A 20,380-nucleotide genomic window follows, 5' to 3' on the forward strand; every position below is an offset into this window, starting at 1 on the left:
GAGGGGCTGGGAGAGAGGCCTCTGATGCAGGGGGGTCCCGGGCGGCCCCTCTTCCACCGGCCAGGAGGTCCCTGGCGCGGGCACTGGGCGAGGTGCAACGTTCGTTCTAGCAAAGCGCCAGTTAGGAAAAAAAGGACAGAAATGCACCAGCCAGCGATTCGGAGTTATTCGAAACGAATGAATCCTTTTTACTGGTGAAAACTCCAGCACGGACCATCCGAGAAATGGACGGACGCTTGGTGACCCCCGTAGGGAGCACTTTGGCAGGGGGAGGGGGGTGAGGGGGAGGGTTTGTCGAGTTTTTATTACAAATCACTTTGATGCAGAGTCGAAATGTGAGTTTTGTGCGGGGGGGAGGATTCTGTTACCCCCTTCAGCACATCTAGGTCAGGGATTAGGTTTACCCAAGTGCCAACCTCAGAACAAGGCAAGAGATTAAAAAAAATCCTTCTGCCATCTTTTCCCTTCGGTGATATCACAATCCAGGGTCTGTGACCTCACAGCTCTCCTCTGTAATCCTCACCCCTCTTCTGATTCCCCCCTGTGATGTCACAATCCAGGGTCTGTGACCTCACAGCTCTCCTCTGTAATCCTCACCCCTCTTCTGATTCCCCCCTGTGATGTCACAATCCAGGGTCTGTGACCTCACAGCTCTCCTCTGTAATCCTCACCCCTCTTCTGATTCCCCCCTGTGATGTCACAATCCAGGGTCTGTGACATCACAGCTCTCCTCTATAATCCCTTTCCCATGATGTCAGGAACCGGGGTCTGTGACAATATAATTAATTAGAACAGCACTCTCTGTACTCAGGCACTGTAAGAGTAATCCATGAGCAGCAGGACAGGCTGGCATCACAGGAACATAAGAACCTGCCATGCTGGGTCAGAACAAGGGTCCATCAAGCCCAGCATTCTGTTTCCAACAGTGGCCAATCCAGGCCATAAGAACCTGGCAATTACCCAAACACCTAGAAGATCCCATGCTACTGATGCAATTAATAGCAGTGGCTATTCCCTAAGTAATCTTGATTAATAGCCGTTAATGGACTTCTCCTCCAAGAACCTTTTTGAACCCAGATCCTGGTGCGCATCCTGCCCCACTGCACTCAGTATTAATCATTTACACAGCCAGGAAGAGTCTGGAAGGCTCCGGTTTCCACGCTGAGCAGCTCTCGTGTGCTAGCACAGGAGATATTGATGGAGGAGACGTTTGTATTCGCTTTCTCGTTGCCCTCCCCAGCCTGCCCTGGATGTCCCGCGTTCACGCGAGCCGGGCACCCTCTCTCCGTGGGGGGGACGGGGGGGACCGGCTTGTTTTAATCCCCCGCTCTCTGCTCCTTTTCTCAGCTGGGTCAAAGGGTACCCCACCAACACCCCCTACATCGGGAGCTCCCCCACGCTCTGCCACCTGGTGCAGGAGAAGATCCCCTTCTGCTGCCTGCGCCTGGACAAGGTAAAAGCCCCTTTGCCGTCGCCCCCTGCCCTAGCACCGGGGTCTGCTGGCTGATCAGGGGAGGGAGGGAGGGGGGGCAGCAGAACCCCTGCCGCAGCGCCCTACGGTGCCCCTCGACGGAACCTCGGCACCGGCGGGCGCCCCCCGATACCGTCCCCGGGAGCCGAGGTCAAGGGGGGGGGGCAGGACCTCGCGCCTCGTTCTCCCGATCCACTGGCGCTCATCAGGAGGACTCCGGAGGCGCGTGGGTTAGCCCTGAGCTGCTGGTGGTGGTGGTGGTGGTGGGGGGGGGGGGTCGGGGGCGGTCACCGCATTCCCCTCAGCGCCTTCTCCCAACCTTCTCCTCTTGCAGGGCTGCCACCACTCCCCCTTCGAGGACGCCCCGGGCGTACCGCTTCAAGAACAAACTGATCATCGTGTCGGCGGAGAGGGCGGGCAACGGCCTGTACAACTTCGTCGTCCCGCTGCGGGCGTACTACCGACCCAAGAAGGAGCTGAACCCCATCATCCTCCTCCTGGAGAACACGTACGAGCGAGAGACGGGCAGGGACCCCTCGCCCCCCTGGCCGGCCCACGTGTTGGGTGGCCGGCACCCGGAGGGGGGGGGGGGGTCGGGGGGCTGCGGGGGTGGGGGTGGTACCTGCCGCCGACGGCGTGTGCAGGGCTGCGCTGGATGTGCGCGCCGGCGGCAGGGTGGCACCGCCATGTCACGCAGCTGGAGCGTGGGGATGTAACGCTGCCCACGTGCGCCCGGCTGTGTACGTTAGTCCTGATCGCGCCGTTCCCCGCCTGGGAGCCTGGGAGGGGGGGGGGTGGTGGTGGTGGAGGGGAGGGTGTGCGTGCTCAGCCTGCAGTTTACCCCGCATCCTAGGTCCATCTTGGCCCGTGCTGGGCGCTCGGGCAGCTCGGCGATCAGCTTCGTCCCTCTACGCCTTGCGCCAGGCACTCGCCGTGGCTCGCTTCCCCCCTTAATGCTTCTACGTCTCTTCCAGGCCGGACACCCACTTCCTGGAAGCCATCAGCTGGTTCCCGCTGGTCTATTACATGGTGGGCTCCATTGACAAGTGAGTGGCTGCATCCAGCTGCCCCTGGGACCCCCCCCCCCCCCCCCCGGCTCTAGGACGAGCAAGCGTTGAGTGGCTACAGACTGGGGCGATGTGCTGACTCAGTGACAGAGCCGGGGATTAGAGCAGAGGCACAAGGAGAAAAAATGACTCATCCCAAGGTCAAACAATGACACAACCAGGGATTAGACTTTGGACACGAGATAAATTGACTCATCATGAGATTGCACAGGTGACAGAGCCGGGGATTAGAGCTGAGGCACAGGGGGATAAAGTGACTCCTCCTGAGGTCACACACAGAGAGTCAGTGACAGAGCCGGGGATTAGAGCTGAGGCACAGGGGGATAAAGTGATTCACCCTGAGGTCACACACAGAGAGTCAGTGACAGAGCCGGGGATTAGAGCTGAGACACAGGGGGATAAAGTGACTCCCCCTGAGGTCACACACAGAGAGTCGGTGACAGAGCCGGGGATTAGAGCTGAGGCACAGGGGGATAAAGTGACTCCCCCTGAGGTCACACACAGAGAGTCAGTGACAGAGCTGGGGATTAGAGCTGAGGCACAGGGGGATAAAGTGACTCCCCCTGAGGTCACACACAGAGAGTCAGTGACAGAGCCGGGGATTAGAGCTGAGGCACAGGGGGATAAAGTGATTCACCCTGAGGTCACACACAGAGAGTCAGTGACAGAGCCGGGGATTAGAGCTGAGACACAGGGGGATAAAGTGACTCCCCCTGAGGTCACACACAGAGAGTCAGTGACAGAGCCGGGGAATAGAGCTGAGACACAGGGGGATAAAGTGACTCCCCCTGAGGTCACACACAGAGAGTCAGTGACAGAGCCGGGGATTAGAGCTGAGGCACAGGGGGATAAAGTGACTCCCCCTGAGGTCACACACAGAGAGTCAGTGACAGAGCCTGGGATTAGAGCTGAGGCACAGGGGGATAAAGTGACTCCCCCTGAGGTCACACACAGAGAGTCAGTGACAGAGCCAGGGATTAGAGCTGAGGCACAGGGGGATAAAGTGACTCACCCTGAGGTCACACACAGAGAGTCAGTGACAGAGCCGGGGATTGGAGCTGAGGCACAGGGGATAAAGTGACTCCCCCTGAGGTCACACACAGAGAGTCAGTGACAGAGCCGGGGATTAGAGCTGAGGCACAGGGGGATAAAGTGACTCACCCTGAGGTCACACACATAGAGTCAGTGACAGAGCCGGGGATTAGAGCTGAGGCACAGGGGGATAAAGTGACTCCCCTGAGGTCACACACAGAGAGTCAGTGACAGAGCCGGGGATTAGAGCTGAGGCACAGGGGGATAAAGTGACTCGCCCTGAGGTCACACACAGAGAGTCAGTGACAGAGCTGGGGATTAGAGCTGAGGCACAGGGGGATAAAGTGACTCACCCTGAGGTCACACACAGAGAGTCAGTGACAGAGCCGGGGATTAGAGCTGAGACACATGAGGATAAAGTGACTCACCCTGAGGTCACTTGGACAGAGGTTCAGGTGACAGAGCCGGGGATTGGACCTCGATCACGGGATGAGGTGCCAGTTTCCAGATCTTTGCTGGATCTTCCCTCTTAACCAGGAGCTCCTCTTACAACGGGGAAAACTCTCCCTCCCTGCCTTAGTGGGTTCCAGGTTTTGACTCCTTGCTTCTCTCTCCCCCCACCCCGTCTTGCAGCCTGGATGATCTCCTCTGCTGCGGAGTCTCTTTCGCCGCTAACATGGTGGTCGTGGATAAGGAGAGCTCCATGATCGCAGAGGAGGATTACATGGCGGACGCCAAAACCATCGTCAACGTGCAGACTCTCTTCAGGTAGGGGGCAATCGTCACCAGGACCCGGGGGAGAGAGGGGGGGGGATAAAGGTGTGCCGGCAGGCGGCGAGCTCTGACCGCGCCGGTCCCCCCCCCCCCCCCCCCGGGCCTCCTCCCGCTCCGTCCCCTGCCGCTGTCCGCGGCACTGACCCTCGCTCGGAGTGTCGGGGGGGGGGGGGGTGCGAGGGATCGCTGTAACCCAAGAATCTCTTCTCCTCTACCGCAGGCTCTTCCCGGGGCTGAACATCATCACGGAGCTGACGCACCCGGCCAATATGCGCTTCATGCAGTTCAAGGCCAAGGACCGATTCTCGCTGGCCCTCTCCAAGCTGGAAAAGGTCAGGGTGGGAGGCACCAGCCCTCGGGGGAGGGGGGGGGGGTGAGCCCTTTACCGTGCCGGCACCCAGTTGGGCGTGTCGGAGGGTTCCCTGATAAGAGACGGTTGGGGAGGCGTGAGGAGAGAGAGGGGATGGTCAGTGGCTCCCCTGACAAGGTCCTCGGGAGGAGGAGAAAAGTCGTGCGTGATGGCCTCCTGACGAGAGCCGCACGGGGGAGTCGAGAATCGGTGCACGATGCACCCCCCTCCATCACCCCTGATGAGAGCAGGATAGGAAAGGGTGGGGAGAGGGATGGCGGCTGAGGTGGGCGGGGCCTGACGCTTCTGCTCTGTGCCGTTCACAGAAGGAACGGGAGAAGGACGCCAACCTGCTCTTCATGTTCCGGCCGCCCTTCGCCGCGGGCAGAGTGTTCAGCGTCAGCATGCTGGACACCCTACTGTACCAGGTACGTGGCCCCCCCCCCGCGCCGCCCATCCCCCACCCCGGAAGCAAACGGGTGCGCCGCGTCCACCCCACGCATCTGGGGCTCCACCTCCCGGGCTGCAGTTCCCTGCGCTCGGCGTCCAACGCAAATGCCAGACCCAACGCCTTCCGACTTTCAGTTGGGCTTTTCTTGAGAGCCGGGCAGGTTCGCTTTATCGTGAAGCGTAGTAGAACGTCCTTGGTGGAATTATTATAGGGATAGCAGTAAGCTTCAAGGCACCTGGTCCAAGCAGTCTGTAGGTTGCCATGCTGGGTCAGCCCAAGGGGTCCATCAAGCCCAGCATCCTGTTTCCAACAGAGGCCAAACCAGGCTACAAGAACCTGGCAAGTACCCAAACACCTAGAAGATCCCATGCTACTGATGCAATTAATAGCAGTGGCTATTCCCTAAGTAAACTTGATTAATAGCAGTTAATGGACTTCTCCTCCAAGAACTTATCCAAACCTTTTTTGAACCCAGCTACACTAACTGCACTAACCACATCCTCTGGCAACAAATTCCAGAGCTTTATTGTGCGTTGAGTGAGAGAGAACTTTCTCCGATTAGTCTTAAACGTGCCCCTTGCTAACTTGTCTGATGATCCCCGTGCTCCTGCAGTGCCGGGGAAGATAACTCCATTCTTTGTTTTAGTCTGGAAGGATCATGCGCCATCTTTGCTTTGGCAGAGGAGAAGTGCACCGCGTGCCCTCAGGCAGATGGGATCCCCTTGTTGGCCGGGGAATCCCCGAAACACAGGGAGACATTTTTAAAGGCTCGGCAAGGTTAAACCTCGCGGAGCCAGGAGCGCGGCAGTCAGGGACTTGTGAAATCCCGCTGCCACTTTCTTCTGCTCGCAGTTGGCTTAGACCCGGTATTTCCTGCTTTCCCTGATCTGGAACGTAGGGGAGGGAAGAGGACGGCGGTTTGGGTCTGAATTATCCTTCCTCGGCGGGAATTCTTGGATTTTTGAAAGAAGAGGGGTTTGGGTTTTTTTTCACTTTGTAAGAAACGGACGCCAGATAGATCCTTTGTTAATTTCTCCGTCTACTTCCTGGATTGGTTGGTTGGGGGCAGGGGGCTGGCATTCTGGCTTCCTTCTGCCACCCTCCGCGCGTGCGCGATCTGAATTTCTCGCACGGGATCCCTTTTCTCTGACGCGGACAGACGTGAGCCGTGTTGGACACGGTGCCGTACGCGGCCCCCGATATATCCGAACCCTTCTTCCTCGCACCAGTCTTCGAGCCACGTGTGGATGCTCTCTATTTTGGCTCAGCCTCTCCTCTCCCGCTTTCCATGAATGTGAGAGCCTCTTCCACGTGCCCAGGCCGCTTCCCCGGAGTCTGGAAGCGCCTCTGTACCCCGTGCATGCTGTTTCTTGCAAGGTCGAACATCTGTTCCTTGAGTCCTCCTTACAATCCTCTTCAGTTGCACTGGCTGCCTGGCTGCTTTGCATTTCTAACCCGCTGAGGACCCCGGAAGGCATTTAATTACTGCCTTCCCAATCAAACTGAGGTTTGTTCCTCTCGTGACAGGGGCGCTCCCGGCACAAGGAGCTTCCTGTTATGAATTTCGATTGTGCTGTGGGGGTTCCTGTGGGCACGGATGCCCCTTCAGTTCCCGTTTGCTGGAACATCTTCATTTTTGGGTTTACCTGTATCATCTGAGAGCGCGGGGGGGGGGGGGGGGGTGTTTCGGTGTCGCGGGTCTTGTCCTGCCTGAGCCCGCTGTAAACCACTCATTCCTGGGTGTCTGAATCTTCTGTGGTAGTGAGAGGAAAGTTTCCTGAATGCTGTTAACGTGGAGGGTAAGCTTCCTTGCTGGTTGCGAATTCCGTTTTTTGTTTTTTTTAAGTTGAGTCCAACTCCTCTTCCATTGAACGAATGGGGCAAGCACTAAGCCTGCAGATGGTTTGCCCGAAGACAAGGACCCCACAGTTGCTACTTCAAGTGTTTTTTGTTTTTTTAATGGCTTGTTTATGAGGGAAAAGCCTTTAATTAGAATCGTTGAGGGAGCTGGTTCAACAACGTATGTCTCCGGCTAATTATATTTGGTTTTTTCTGCAATTAATTGCTGGTTACTTTCTGTTTTTATTCACATTGTGGTCTTGAAATGTTCGCAGTCCTCAGAGGGTGATTCATAAACTTAAATACTTCCACCTGACAGCCTGGGGTTCGTTCTAGGAACTGGGGGTCTCTACACCTCGCAACCAATGCCTAAACAAAGCCGCCAAGAACAGTGGCGAAGCCAAGCCTTGCCATGGTGTCACCTTTTCAAGACTCAAGGTGCGCATCCTGAGAATGAGATAGGGGGAGGGGGAAGGAAGCACAGGAGGATAGAGCACCCAACCCTGAGCCTGGCATCCCGGCCCGTCAAGAGGCCAAGAGCCCTGCTCCCCCTGGAGAGAAGCCTGCCCAGCGGGTCCCGTTATAAAACCAAGTTTAATCTGCCAGCCAAGTCCCTTCTCTGTTTATTTCATTCCTTGCCTGCCCTCTGCCCGAACCTCCTCTGCTGGCTCTGTATAAACCTGGCAATCATGACAGGTCTGCTCGTCGAGGAAGAACTTTTAATTCCACCGTGCCTGGGCGTCACGCCGCGAGAACGGCGCGCGATACTACGGCCAGCGTCTCCTCTAGTCTACTTCTGAGTCAGTGCAGATCGATTGGAATCCGCTTTGAGGCGGAATAAAAAAAAAAAGAATATGAAACGTTTTTAAATCAAGGAATCTGGGCCGGGCCCGGGAATCGCGTGGGCACCTTCCTGGCCACAGCTTCTTGTCCAACTTTTTAACGCAATTCTCGATCAGCTTTCCAAAGCTAATGCTCCCTTCCTCGGGTCGGAACAGAGCGAGAAAAAAGATGGCATTAGCAGGAAGTACAGAGCAGGGCGCGTTCAGTAAGTGAATCGTAAAAGGCATTGCAGTCATAGGATGGGGAGGGGAAGGGGCGAGAGGGGGGGGCTTCGATGGGGACAAGCAGTACAGTTTTGCCATCTCTGTTTTTATGGTTGGTTCCAAAGTGCCCGGATCGCTCTGCCTTCAAAAGTTCCCGGGCGGCTTTAAATTGTCCTTTGATGGTGCGGATCATGAGGGTCATCGATGCAGCGGGGGTTTGATTTTATTTTAGGGCGCTGTGAACTGCCCCCCCCCCCCCGGGCCCGGCTCTGGAATGCGCAGATACTACCACAAGAAGCTCGGTCATAAAAGCCTGAAACCTTACGTCTGCCTCCGAGCAGCTCCCGGCAGGGTTTGGTCTTATCCAATAAGCATTTCTCTGCTTATTTAGAAGCAGGGGCGTAAGCAAGCTCCTTTAAAATGGTGCCCTGGAGTTTTTATTTCACTCTGAGAAGCCCCCGGACCGGGGGGGGGGGGGGACGACGACTCCGTGTCACAGGCGGAGAAGGCAATGAACTCTCTCTCCTGGGTGTGAACTGAGATTGAGCAAACGTGGCCTTGGGCGATTAGATCATCTTCTCTTCCGTGTCTAAGGGCGCGGCGACACTTTTTTTTTATCTCGGCCTTGGTGAAACTTGCAGGGACGCGGGCTGCCGAGCAATGCGATTTAAAAGGCGGCGTCCTTCCCATCTTGATTGTTTTATTTATTTGTTTTATTTTTTTCTATACCGACATTCTTGCAGACATACAAATCGTAAATGATTAATGTAGAAGCACAAGCGGAACATGCGGCAATGCCGCCGGACCGCCGGTTCATCACCCAGGGTTGCGCCCTGAGATTTGTCACCGTGGGGGGGGGGGGGGGCACTGCATTATTTCCCGTGGTGCGCGCTTATCGATCGCTCCCGAGTTGTGGGCACTGGGTTTACCTGCGGGGGTATTAAAAAAACAACAACCCAAAAACCCCATATATGTAGATTGCGGCATTTAACGCGCCGAGCATCGCACCCGTGTCACACGGGGGGGGGGCTCCTCCATCCGCTCTGCGGTGCCGGGACACGTGGCGGGGACGGGCGCGGTCGGAGCGTGTAGACGCCATCCGCGCGCCGCCTTGCCAGCCTGGAGAGTTGTTTTTTTTAAATTTATTTGCTGTTAACTTCTCGGGTTCGGGAGGCGCTGGCGAGGAACGCGGCGCATGCTTTTTCACGGGGGGGGGGGGGGCTGCCCGCAGCGCCGATCCCAGTGCTGCGTTTTGAGCGTTCCTGTGGTCGCTGTTACGTTTCGCGGAAGGAGCGCCGGGGGGCCGAGTGCTTGTGGCCCTTTGCGCCGGTGGTGAAATTCGTGCCTTTGCACTTAAAACGATGGTGATGCAATGTCCTTTACGGGTTGTTCTGTTTTTTGGGGGGTTTTTTTCTCTCCTGAGCCGTGACCTTGTTTTTGTCTTTCTCATGAGTTCAGAGCACACTGGAATCTTTATGCATCGCTGTACGTTTACAGAAAAGTGGAGGTCCCTTCTCCGTAGAGCTTACAATGTAATCAAGACAGACGACGGGGCTAAAAGAGATTTTGGGAATTTCATTTGTGAAGCAGATGGGTTAAAATTCAGCGAGGCTGTAGGTGGGACGATCGGGGTTTTAAGATTTGAGACCCCCAAGCTCTCGAAAGCTCGTCAAATTACACCCGTGCGTTTGCGTGAACTGAACTCGGTGGCCGAGCCGCGTGGCTCGTCGTCCACGCCCGCTGGGCGAGTTGCGGGGTTTTTTTTGCGGTCTCATAATCGCCCTTCTCCGGGACCTCTGCTCTCTCTCTCCTGTTAGCACCAGGGGTGCTGATGACCCTCGTGACCCTAGAGCTCCGTTGAAGCTGGCTTTGCTCAGACGGTGTGACCTTCCCCCCCCCCCCCCACCTCTGCTGCCGCCTCCTTGCCTCGCTCCACCGGTTTAACGACAGCAGGAAAATTCCAGGCGAGCTGCGGGGGGGCCTCTGCGGCAGGCGGAAACCACGGCGCTGGTCCTGGATAGAGATTTCTCCTGCTTGGCCCTGATGGTGAGGCCGCGTCGGAGCGGAGAGAGGGCGAGCGAGAACCAGCCCCGGCTGGCCCAGCACCTGTACCAGCCTGAACGTCCACAGAGAGGGTCGCCTGGGTTCTCGAGCCCAGGATTCGGCGCGATCCGTCCGCGTGGGGAATCCGTTGCATGGGGGGTTCCCATCAGGAACTCATCTAAGCGTCCGCCCCCCCCCCCCCCCCCCCCCCCCCCACCGTGCACTCCAAAGCTTTCTCTGAGTCCTGCCCTGCTGAGGGGTTGTTTTTTTCTTTTTCTCTCCACCCTGCCTGTAGTTTTCCAGGATATTGTGCCAAACTGCACCCCTGCACTTAACTCGCTCCACCCTTGCTGTTTATCTGTACTCGGGCGCCCGCAGTAAGCCCGTCGGCCTGGCTGAGCCTCCACAGTCCCCGGGACGTTGGAACGAGGTGCAACTGATGCACGGCACGCGTTTTGTCCCCCTACAAACCACGCTGTTCGCTCTCACAGTGTTATAAGCATGTGACTGGAGAGAGTACAGGGACTTTTCTGAAACAAATCTGCCAGTTTTGATCTGGTTAAACCCATCTGAGCAGAGAGGTTGGCGGTGCATATCGGTTTCAATCAATTTTATTTTCCCCCTGATTGTCCACCAGACTGGTCCAGACAGATGGTTTTTTCTCCCCCTGCCAGTAGATGGAGACAGAGAGCAGAAGCTTCACTCGGTAAATAAGCTACTACGCCGCCACAGTCTCCCAGCATTCAGGGTCTCCAACAGATGGCAGGGGCGTCTGACCTGCGGTCGCACATTTTGGTGCTGAAATTTCTCCCGGGTGTGTCGGGCCCCTGATTTTGGGGGCTATCCTCCTGGAAGAGTAGGGCTGAGTCTTGGACCCTGATTTAGAGGAGGGGGGGGGGTGTCTGAATGACAGTGGGGCTGACTCCTTCTTTTCCTTTCCTCTCCCCTCCCCTTCTGAGATGAACCGGGACCTCCCTGGGCTGAAGGAGATCGCAGGGCTGCTCCATGGTGCAGTCACAGGAAGCTTCCATGTTCCTAGATGTAAGAAGGGGCTCTTTTGAGATACTTGAAGGTCACGAATTCGTTTCGTAGGTCGGATCCATCTGTTTGACTTGAGTGATCCTTGGTTGTGTGTGTGTGGGGGGTCTCAGTTGCCACGAAGCAAGCGGAAACCCAGCTGGTTGCCAGGGGTTGGGGCACGTACGCCGGTGCAGGCGGGCCTGGGCAGTGCTTGGCAGGACCCTCCCGAGTGGCCACAGGGTTAACCCTGAGTGGGCGTTTAGGGGGTGGTGGTGCTGAGAGGCGTTTTGCGACTCGAAGCCATGATGAAAGCCATCAGGACCTGGAGTCCTCCCCGGTGTTGAGTGATCGAATTGCCTCGGCTACTTCTGGTTCAGTGACGGGTGCTCCAAGGGCCCCCCCCCCCCCCCCGCTCCTTCCGTTACCCCAAGCAATCCAGAAACAGCGATATCTCCGTTTCCGTCGCCTCACGCGAGGGTGTGTGGAAGCACTGGAAATGGCTAATATAATCTCTGCGGGGAGACGTTTCACGTTGCCGGTTCTGTCTCTGACCTCGGCTGGTTATAGTGATCCGGGCAAGCGGTGAGCCGACCGTCAGCCCGCGTTCCTAACATTTTTTTGTCAGCCTGCACTTTTTTCTAAACTTTCTCGGTTAGTTAGTCCCTTTGATAGGGGCTTCACCATCGCTCTGCCACTGCGGCGCTGTACAGTCCCATGCGAGAGACGGTCCTGGCTTCCTGGAGCTTGCTGTCTAGTCTAGACGAACGCGCATGAGAAGCAAAGGCCTGTGGGAAGCGCGCGGGTTTAGCCCTCCTTATGTTCGCTCTCCGGCTCTTTCCTCCCTTCCATCAGCTGTTTCCTGTTTCAGCATTTTGCATTTTTATTTTTTTTTATAACGTATCTTGTTTATCATATTGCTTTGCTAAGGAAATCGATGCTCTGATTGCTGCACTGAACTTATAGCTATTCGTTATTTTTTTTTTTTTACTAGCTTTACCGCACTGAGTCGGCGGAACTGCGTCCTTAAGGGAGAGACAAACCTTTGGAACATCATCCACAATACTTCTTACACTGGTTATTTCATGATTGTCACTGGGAAACTTTACTACAAAGACTGCCAGCTCCCCCCACTTGTGCTTGAGATGTTGCTGCTTTTTATACAATATTCATACCCCCTGATGCTTTCTGTAACTGGGGCATCTTTAGATAAAGACGTATGAAACAAAATATATATTATTTTGCCTCTTAACAACTGCTTCCGCTGTCTCCCACCTGACTCTGCCGGACGATGTTCCGCTAACTTGCCTGAAGCTCCTGTAACCACTTTACCAAAGTCCTTATCCTTAAGACATCCCAGTGAATAAGTAAATAAAATAAGTAAGGTGGGAGAAAAAAAAATAATTTAAGTAGCGAAGTCCCCAGAGATCCTTCATTCCTTCAGACTTGTGCAACTCCAGACCATTCCGGCAGGGTGACGATCAGAGATGATACGATTCGTTTCATATATCCCAGTCATTCAGCTTAGTCATCGGCACCGCAGTATGCAAGGGAAAGACAAAAAAAGAAAGAAAACATCTATTCTACCCTATGCCCTGTGCCATGTAATTAGGGTTCCACTCATTCCATTCATCTTTCATCTTAACTGCCTTACGGATTTCATGGAGGGATGAGCTGTCAGTTTAAGGAATTAGTTCTGTCTGACCCAGCACTTAAGCGTGCATTCCGCTCTCCACCTATAATTATCGAACTTGTGCCCTGCTCAATCAGTGCAGAAAACAAGAATCCCTCGTAAAACTCGTTGCGATTCACCTCGCCAAGGTGATGCCTTCCCAGTTCAACCCTAAGGAGCTTAACAGGACCTGCTTTATCTCCAGAGGGGAGGGATCTGTGAATTAAAATACTTGCACCACCGAGTTTAAAGGAGGCCAAGGTGCTTTCTCTAATTTGTCTTATTCTTTCTGGGTTGGAGGTATTTCCTGGAGAATTTGGAAATTGGGCAGGCAGTTTTTAAAGCATGTGCGCATGTCCCTGCTTGAAGAATCCTATCTTGCATGCGTATCTGGAATCGCCAGGACGCCCAGACCTACCTCCCAAAATCTGCAGACAGCAGAGAAGTTGGATGTCAGCTGTGCAAGTGCCCTAGCAGGCATCAAAGTGCACAGATAGGTTTGGTAATGAGTGTGCATGTACCACTTACAAAATAGCAACCTGTGCCTGTCCTTCTGACCCCTGCTCCAGGAGATCCCTAAACTACCCCCTTCCCCCCCCCCCCATTGATGTTTATGCAGGATACTGTAAATGCTAGGGTTGGGCAGGCCAATACGTTTCCTGTCGCTTCGTCTGGGGGCTTAGGTTTTTCCCAATTTTTTTAGTTTTCACAAACGACGTACACTGGTCACGATAGCGTGCACTAAAAACGAAAGAAGGAAAAACACGAAATTTCGTGTTTTCTTTTTCCTATTGTTTCATTTTGAAAACACCGCAGAGAATGTCATTTCAAACGAACGCGCGTCCCTAATAAGAGCACGCGTACCCTTGAGGCATGTAAATGAGCGTACACGTGTGCCACTTGCTAATTTTCTGGTGGATTTTAAAAGCCCTACGTGCGCCGAGGCCGGGGGAGATGTGCGCGTGACTCGGGCCGGCAGGCGCCGCGCAAGTATGCGTGTGCTATGGATGGCGTGCAGGTAATACAGTTTACAAAATGAGGCTACGCAGCGGGGTTTTAAGGCTCGGTGCTAGTAGGGTAAAAGGTGAGGCAAGTTAGCTAGGGGGGTTTAGGAAGTCCTCTCCTTTACCAGGGTGAACTGGGAACAAACTGGGGAAACAGGTAATTGCGTCGGGGCGCGTAGCTACTAAAATCCCCCCACACCCACACTTACGCGATTGAGGCGGCATTTGCACGCACGTGCACACCTTAATATGAAGCCGTGCACACACGTTCGCGTGTACAGCCAATTTTATAAGGTGCACATATGCGTGCGCGCAGGTATCCACGTGCATGAGCCGGCGATTGCACGCACGGGTCTTACAATTCACCTCTTTATGCATGCAAACCCCCCCAAATAAATCTTTGAAAATCACCTCCTCGTTCTCTTGACTGGTGATGAAATGACTATTTTATTCGTGGAACGTATCCGTAACTTGTGATTAGCCATCTTGCCTCCACCCATGTCTGTTAAGAATATAAGAAGATGCCCTGCTGGGTCAGGTCAAGCATCCATCAAGCCCAGCATCCTGTTTCCAACGGAGGCCAAACCAGGCCACAAGAACCTGGCAATTACCCAAACACTAAGAAGTGTTGCTCATGAGTGAACTTGACGTGTCTTTTCCTGATCAAGTTCTTGTTCCAGAAACCCCAAATAGACGCGGAAATAAATCCCAGCTGCCTCGCCTTAATACTTTCAAACCATTTCTGAGCTCAGAATAGCAAGTTCTAAGCAATCCATCCCACCCCCAACTCCTGTGGTCTCAAAAGTCCAATAAGGACTGTAAACCCACTGTCCTGTATCAGGAGACCCCTGGTCTGAAGACCTCCTCCCAACAGGACCACCTTTGCCAGATGCAAGCAAGAAGCTTTCAGTGGTTCGGGCCATGTACACGAAAAATAAAATAACGAGTACAGCGTCGCCAACACGGCTAGCTGAGGTCGCAAAACAAACTGTGAAGCGAGTCGCCGGCACAGCACGACCGAAGTTACCCCTTCCTCTCAGGGCCGGGTCCACGTCCCTGCTGCGTTGTCTGGCCGCCCGTGCTTCGGCACAGAGCACGTTGGAGCAGGATGCTTCCGTGTTAATCTGCAGCCCGCAGGCACCCAGATGAAAACGAATGGGGCGAAGAAAGAAAATGATCAATTCCCGGGCTACCTCATGCGAGACGTCCCGCCTGTATCCCAAATCCTTGGTGCCCAGTCCCTTGCCAGTCATTCTGCTGCTTGGCTTTCCTATCACGTGGGAAGCCGTAGAGTGATTCTTTATGTAATCTGCCTGCCTCTTCCAGTGGCTCAAACACCGTTGGCTTTTCGCTGTTCAGTGGCTTCAGCTGTGCTGGGTGCAACATTGCATGGGAAAAGCCCTTTGTCCATCAGCCATTGCATGGCCTTGATCTACCTTTTGATGTTTCCTTCTTGATCTAGGCAGGTTCAGTGCTCCTTGCGGCCAAGCCACCAGCATTGTGTGCCGTTTGTTGCCAAAATTATGCAGTTGGGTGACGATCGGTCGTGGGAGTTCCCGTTTGCCCTGGGGCTGGAGCTGGGGGTCACTGTGCCCAATCAATTTTCAATCTCTTACCCTTCACCTCCATTCCAAGCGCCTCCATCAGCCATCTTCATAAAAATACCCTGAATGTGCCTGCCATTGGCTCCATATCTTTTAGAGGGGATTTTTTTTTTTTTGCGATTGGGTGTGTTCACCTTCTGCCCTCTCACAGTGACCTTCTCAGATTCTGTCTTCTCTCTTTTCATCACGGCAGACGCTGTAAAGTTTCATTCTGAGGTGGCCTTTCCTGGTGCGGGGCATTGATCTGCCCTGTTTTTTACGTATTATGCTCCTTTCGTTCCCGTTCTCATTATGCCCGTGAAGTCTGTGTCGTTTCAGATATGGGAGGTCTTCAGCCTGTCAGGGTTGGCTTCTAGGGTTTATTTGTCCTCGGATTATCCTGGGCACAATCCCACGTGCAGAATTCTACCACCGGTTACGTTCTGATACTATTTTTTTTTTTTTTGTCGGGGGTTATACCAGGATAGATACATTTATTTTATTTAATTCACCATGGGTTGTTCGTGTTTCCCCATACGCCCTGTTCTAGCTCACTCCACCTGCTGGGTCATGTGGAGGGTGGTTCACCCTTCTTGTCTGCTATCTGTAGTGCTTTCACCTATTTTTAGAAGTGGGTGGAGGGGGAGGAAATCTCAGGCTTTCAAACTGCATCTGTTCCGGCTCCCAAGCAGGGACTTTGCCCCTGAGCTGATCTGGCTGAACCCAGTAGGAGATCCTTGTCTGCTCCGGTCTGGCCCCTCTCCCCTCGCGTATACAGTTCTAGCTTGGGTTTCCTTGACATTGTTTAGTTTTGCTCTTATATAGCGCTACAAGGCGGTTTCCCAGCCCAGGGCACACCTGCCCCCATCGAGCAGGCGCTGTGCACGTGGAGAGGACAGGGCAAGGTTACAGGGACGCACTGAAAGCCCCACCAGTTTCTTCTTCTCTGAATGATAAAATAAAAGAGATGGGCGCACGATCGTGTCGCTACGGGTCAGCTCCCTCTCTATATTCACGCGCAGAAGGGAGAAAGCAGGAGCGCGGTGCAGGCAGCCGGAGCTGGGAAGACGTGGCGAGCGTGTTTGCACCTGTTCTTCTCAGGAAGGAGCTCCTACCACGTTAAACAGCCGTGGCTGGTGACTCTCTTGCTGATGTGAGCTGCTGGCCGGGCGGCGATGGCCTGATCAGGTCTGAAGGGGCCAACTGCTCTGCAGAGACACAGGATAGACACAGACTGAAGCTTGCAGACAAAAAAAACACAACATACAGGAGTCTTTAAGTTGAAAGAGTGAGGCCCTGATAGCAAAGAACTAATCAAGGTGGGTTACAGAAGGATTAATTAAGCAAAGCTGCAGAGAATGAGCCCCCGGGAGCATAAGAAAACAGAAGGACCCGCCTGCAGGAGAAAACGCAGGTTCAAGCGACAAAAGCAGCCTTAGAAACGAGTTTTTAGGCCGGGTTTGGATCACGACGCCCATGCGCTCAGGTGGTGGAAAAGCGCGGAGTCCCGGACACGGGGATGGGGGAGAGGTGACGAGGCTCTGCGGAGGGAATGTATTCACAGGGGAGGAAGAGGAGCTGGAAGGGGATGCAGAAGGGGGGTCAGGGGTAGATATACGGTAGGTCACGCAGCTGGATTTCGGACAGGCTCTTCGATGGGGCGAGACGGTTCAGGAGCCAGGCTGCAGCAGTCTAAGCGGGAGGCGATGAGTGGTTTAGGGCTCGGGAGGAAGGGAAGGATGGATTTTGGAGAGATTGTAAAGAACAACAGATTTTAGGGGGCTCATGGGGAGAGAGAGAAGTCACAGAGGACCCCAGAGTCATGGGCCACGGAGTCCGGGAGGATAGTTGTGTCACCCGCAGTGATTACAAAAAAGAGGACAGAAGCATTTTAGGGTGAGGGGAATAAGGAGTAGAGTTTGGGAGATCCAGGCAGCAGTGCTGAGATCTGTGATTGGGGTCACTCCATGAAGTTAGCAAGTAGCACATTTAAGACTAATCGGAGAAAGTTCTTTTTCACTCAACGCACAATTAAACTCTGGAATTTGTTGCCAGAGGATGTGGTTAGTGCAGTTAGTGTAGCTGGGTTTAAAAAAGGTTTGGTTAAGTTCTTGGAGGAGAAGTCCATTAATGGCTATTAATCAATTTTACTTAGGGAATAGCCACTGCCATTAATTGCATCAGTAGCATGGGATCTTCTTAGTGTTTGGGTAATTGCCAGGTTCTTGTGGCCTGGTTTGGCCTCTGTTGGAAACAGGATGCTGGGCTTGATGGACCCTCAGTCTGACCCAGTATGGCCTGTTCTTATGTTCTTGGAGAGGGTCCTGGAAGAGAGAGGTAGACTTGGCCCTCAGTAGCTTAAAGACAGCACTGAAAGCCAAGGGAAAGGTTGTGCAGAGGTCCCTGGACACAACCCAGAGGCACCAGAACCCATGACGGGATGGAGGGGGTGGGGGAAGAGAAATCCGCCGGGGGATTGCACCGGGAGAAGGGAAGGAGAGAGCCCAGCTGGAACCCGGCGTCGGCGTCCGAGCGAGGTCAGGGTGCCGGGCGAGCACACGGGGGGAGGGAAGGTCAAGCCTGTGGGAAAAAAACAGCAGACAGGTCAGGGTGGATGAGGACTTACGCGCCTTGCGCGTGGCCACGGGGGGGGGGGGGGGGCCACACGAGTCCTCCGTGGGACGCAGAATATGGAATCCGGCTCGGAGCAGGTCGAAAACATTTCGAGGCGCAAAAAAAAAAAAGAGAAACCTCAAGCCGATGGGACCGGACGGAGTTTGGACGCAGAGGGGTAGGAGGGCGAGAGGGGGCTCCCGTGAGGGCTTTGCAGCAGGGGGTGGTGACGCACGGGAGAAAGGCAGAGCCCGCGCCCTCTTGCTGATAGGTTTTGGTTTGCTCGTTGGGTGTGCACCCACGAAATCTCTGCTACCGGCCTCTCCCCTGCGTGCAGATTTGCTGTTTATCTGTTTCCGCTGCCTGCGCTAGATTGGCAGAACCGGATGGCTCTCCTCTGTCCGCCGGGGGGGGGGGGGGGGTGTTTCGGATCTGATTGGCTCGTGCGCCTGTATCCTCTGCCGATAAGCAGGTTGCAGATACGAATGCAATCGAGGTGGAAAAAAATAAATGTCTGCAGGCGGACGCAGATAAGGCCTGGTGAGTTTAAAAAAAGCGACCGGCGCTGGACGAACGAGGGTAGAGATGTAGGGGGCCGTCCCGGAGGCCCGGTGGAAGGAGGATAGCGCGGCGAGACCCCGAGACGCCGGGGTACAGAGCAGTGCAATGCGGATTTTACAGAAGGTCATCAGCGGGGCGCCCCGGGGATCGGTGCCGGGACCTGCGCCGTATTCGTAAATCAGCCGGAAAAGGGGGAACGGCGAGAGAGAGGCGAGAGCGGATCTGCAGGCGACGCCAAACCATTCCGAGTTGCTGAAACAGCAGCGGCTGGCGAGGCACTGCGGAGGGACCTCTGTGAGGCTGGGACGCTGCGGGGAGAGGCAGCCGAACGGCTGAAGAAGTTTAATGTGGAAAAGCGCAGAGCGACGCGGGGAGGGAGAAAACTGATCCCAGCTACGGGTTCACGACGCCGGGCTGTGTCCTGGGGAGATGCCACCCAGGAAAGGACCCTCTCAGCCCTTGTGGAGAAAACACCGAAATCCTTGGCTTACCAGGCGGGCGGCGGTCAAAAAAAAAAAGCAAACGCAATCGGGCCGATACAGTACAGTGCGCTCCGACAGCACGCACTGTTAACCCTGTCGTCGGACGCGCGTTTTCCCTTACCCCTTGTTCAGTAAGGGGCGGAAAACGTGCGTCCAACCCCCCGAACCTAATAGCGCCCACAACACGCAAATGCATGTGGATGGCCCTATTAGGTATTCCCGCGCGATTCAGTAAGTAAAATTTGCAGCCAAACCACACATTTTACTTTTAGAAATTAGCGCCAACCCGAAGGTCGGTGTTAATTTCTGCCGGCGCTGGGGAAGTGCACAGAAAAGCAGTAAAAACTGCTTTTCTGTGCACCCTCCGACTTAATATCATCAGGGCGATATTAAGTCGGAGGTCCCGAAGGGTAAAAAAAAAATAAATTTGAAGTCGGCCTGCGGCTGTCGGGTCGAAAACCGGACGCTCAATTTTTCCGGCGTCCGGTTTCCGAGCCCGTGGCTGTCAGCGGGCTCGAGAATCAACGCCGGCAAAATTGAGCGTCGGCTGTCAAACCCGCTGACACTTCTTCTGTTCTTATGCACAGGATGAGGGGCTCGATGGGTCCTGGGTGTGACCCGGCACTTCTTATGTTCTTATGTACAGGATGAGGGGCTCGATGGGTCCTGGGTGTGACCCGGCACGGCACTTCTTATGTTCTTATGTACGGGATGAGGGGCTCGATGGGTCCTGGGTGTGACCCGGCACTTCTTATGTTCTTATGTACGGGATGAGGGGCTCGATGGGTCCCGGGTGTGACCCAGAAGAAGACAGATCGTTAAAAAAAAGATTATTTATCACAGTACGTAGGCCCAACTCTGGCCAAGTTTCGCTCTTATCCTTAGAGCTGCCTCGGGAGCTACTACCGTATAAGCAAGAAAACATATATAAAACATTAAAAAAATATATATATACAAGATGGAAGACATAGGTTAATTGCAGTCAATTTCAAGAATACACAAACAAAATATTCACACAAAAAAGTTAATATGAAACCGGACACCAATTATCATTGCAATGTGGTGGCTATAAAATCTTACATTAAGGCGAGTAAGAATGTCTTGGTTTTGCGGTACCCGTGTGAAGCCTTTTAGGTGGAGCTTGCTGTAGAGCAGTCTTCATCAGGAACAGGGATTTGTCTGCTGATACGTGGCTGAAAGTGGAAACGTAACACCAATGCTATGATACAAACAATAAGAGCATCTGATACGGTATCTGTTTGCTTTGAAAAAATGTTTCTCTTACTGTTGGACAGGCTTTGATGTGCAGGTAAAAGTGTATCCAGCATAGTCTGTGTTTACAGAAACGTTGAGGGGTTTTCTTTTTAAACGAAACC

The 20,380-nt window shown here is 54.1% G+C and overlaps 1 protein-coding gene across 1 annotated transcript in view; it reads left to right on the forward strand.

The window, feature by feature from the left end:
• Positions 1–20,380, forward strand: part of LOC115082582 (potassium channel subfamily T member 2-like) — a gene marked incomplete at its 5' end in the record, with an annotated part of 39,484 nt that overhangs the window by 13,325 nt on the left and 5,779 nt on the right. Inside the window, 7 exon segments of the mRNA XM_029586799.1 lie at positions 1,348–1,453; positions 1,806–1,835; positions 1,837–1,979; positions 2,446–2,517; positions 4,204–4,338; positions 4,565–4,676; positions 5,020–5,121. Of these exon segments, the coding sequence (XP_029442659.1) occupies positions 1,348–1,453; positions 1,806–1,835; positions 1,837–1,979; positions 2,446–2,517; positions 4,204–4,338; positions 4,565–4,676; positions 5,020–5,121 (700 nt within the window).

The sequence above is a fragment of the Rhinatrema bivittatum genome, unplaced genomic scaffold, assembly GCF_901001135.1.
Source record: "Rhinatrema bivittatum unplaced genomic scaffold, aRhiBiv1.1, whole genome shotgun sequence".
NCBI lineage: Eukaryota > Metazoa > Chordata > Amphibia > Gymnophiona > Rhinatrematidae > Rhinatrema > Rhinatrema bivittatum.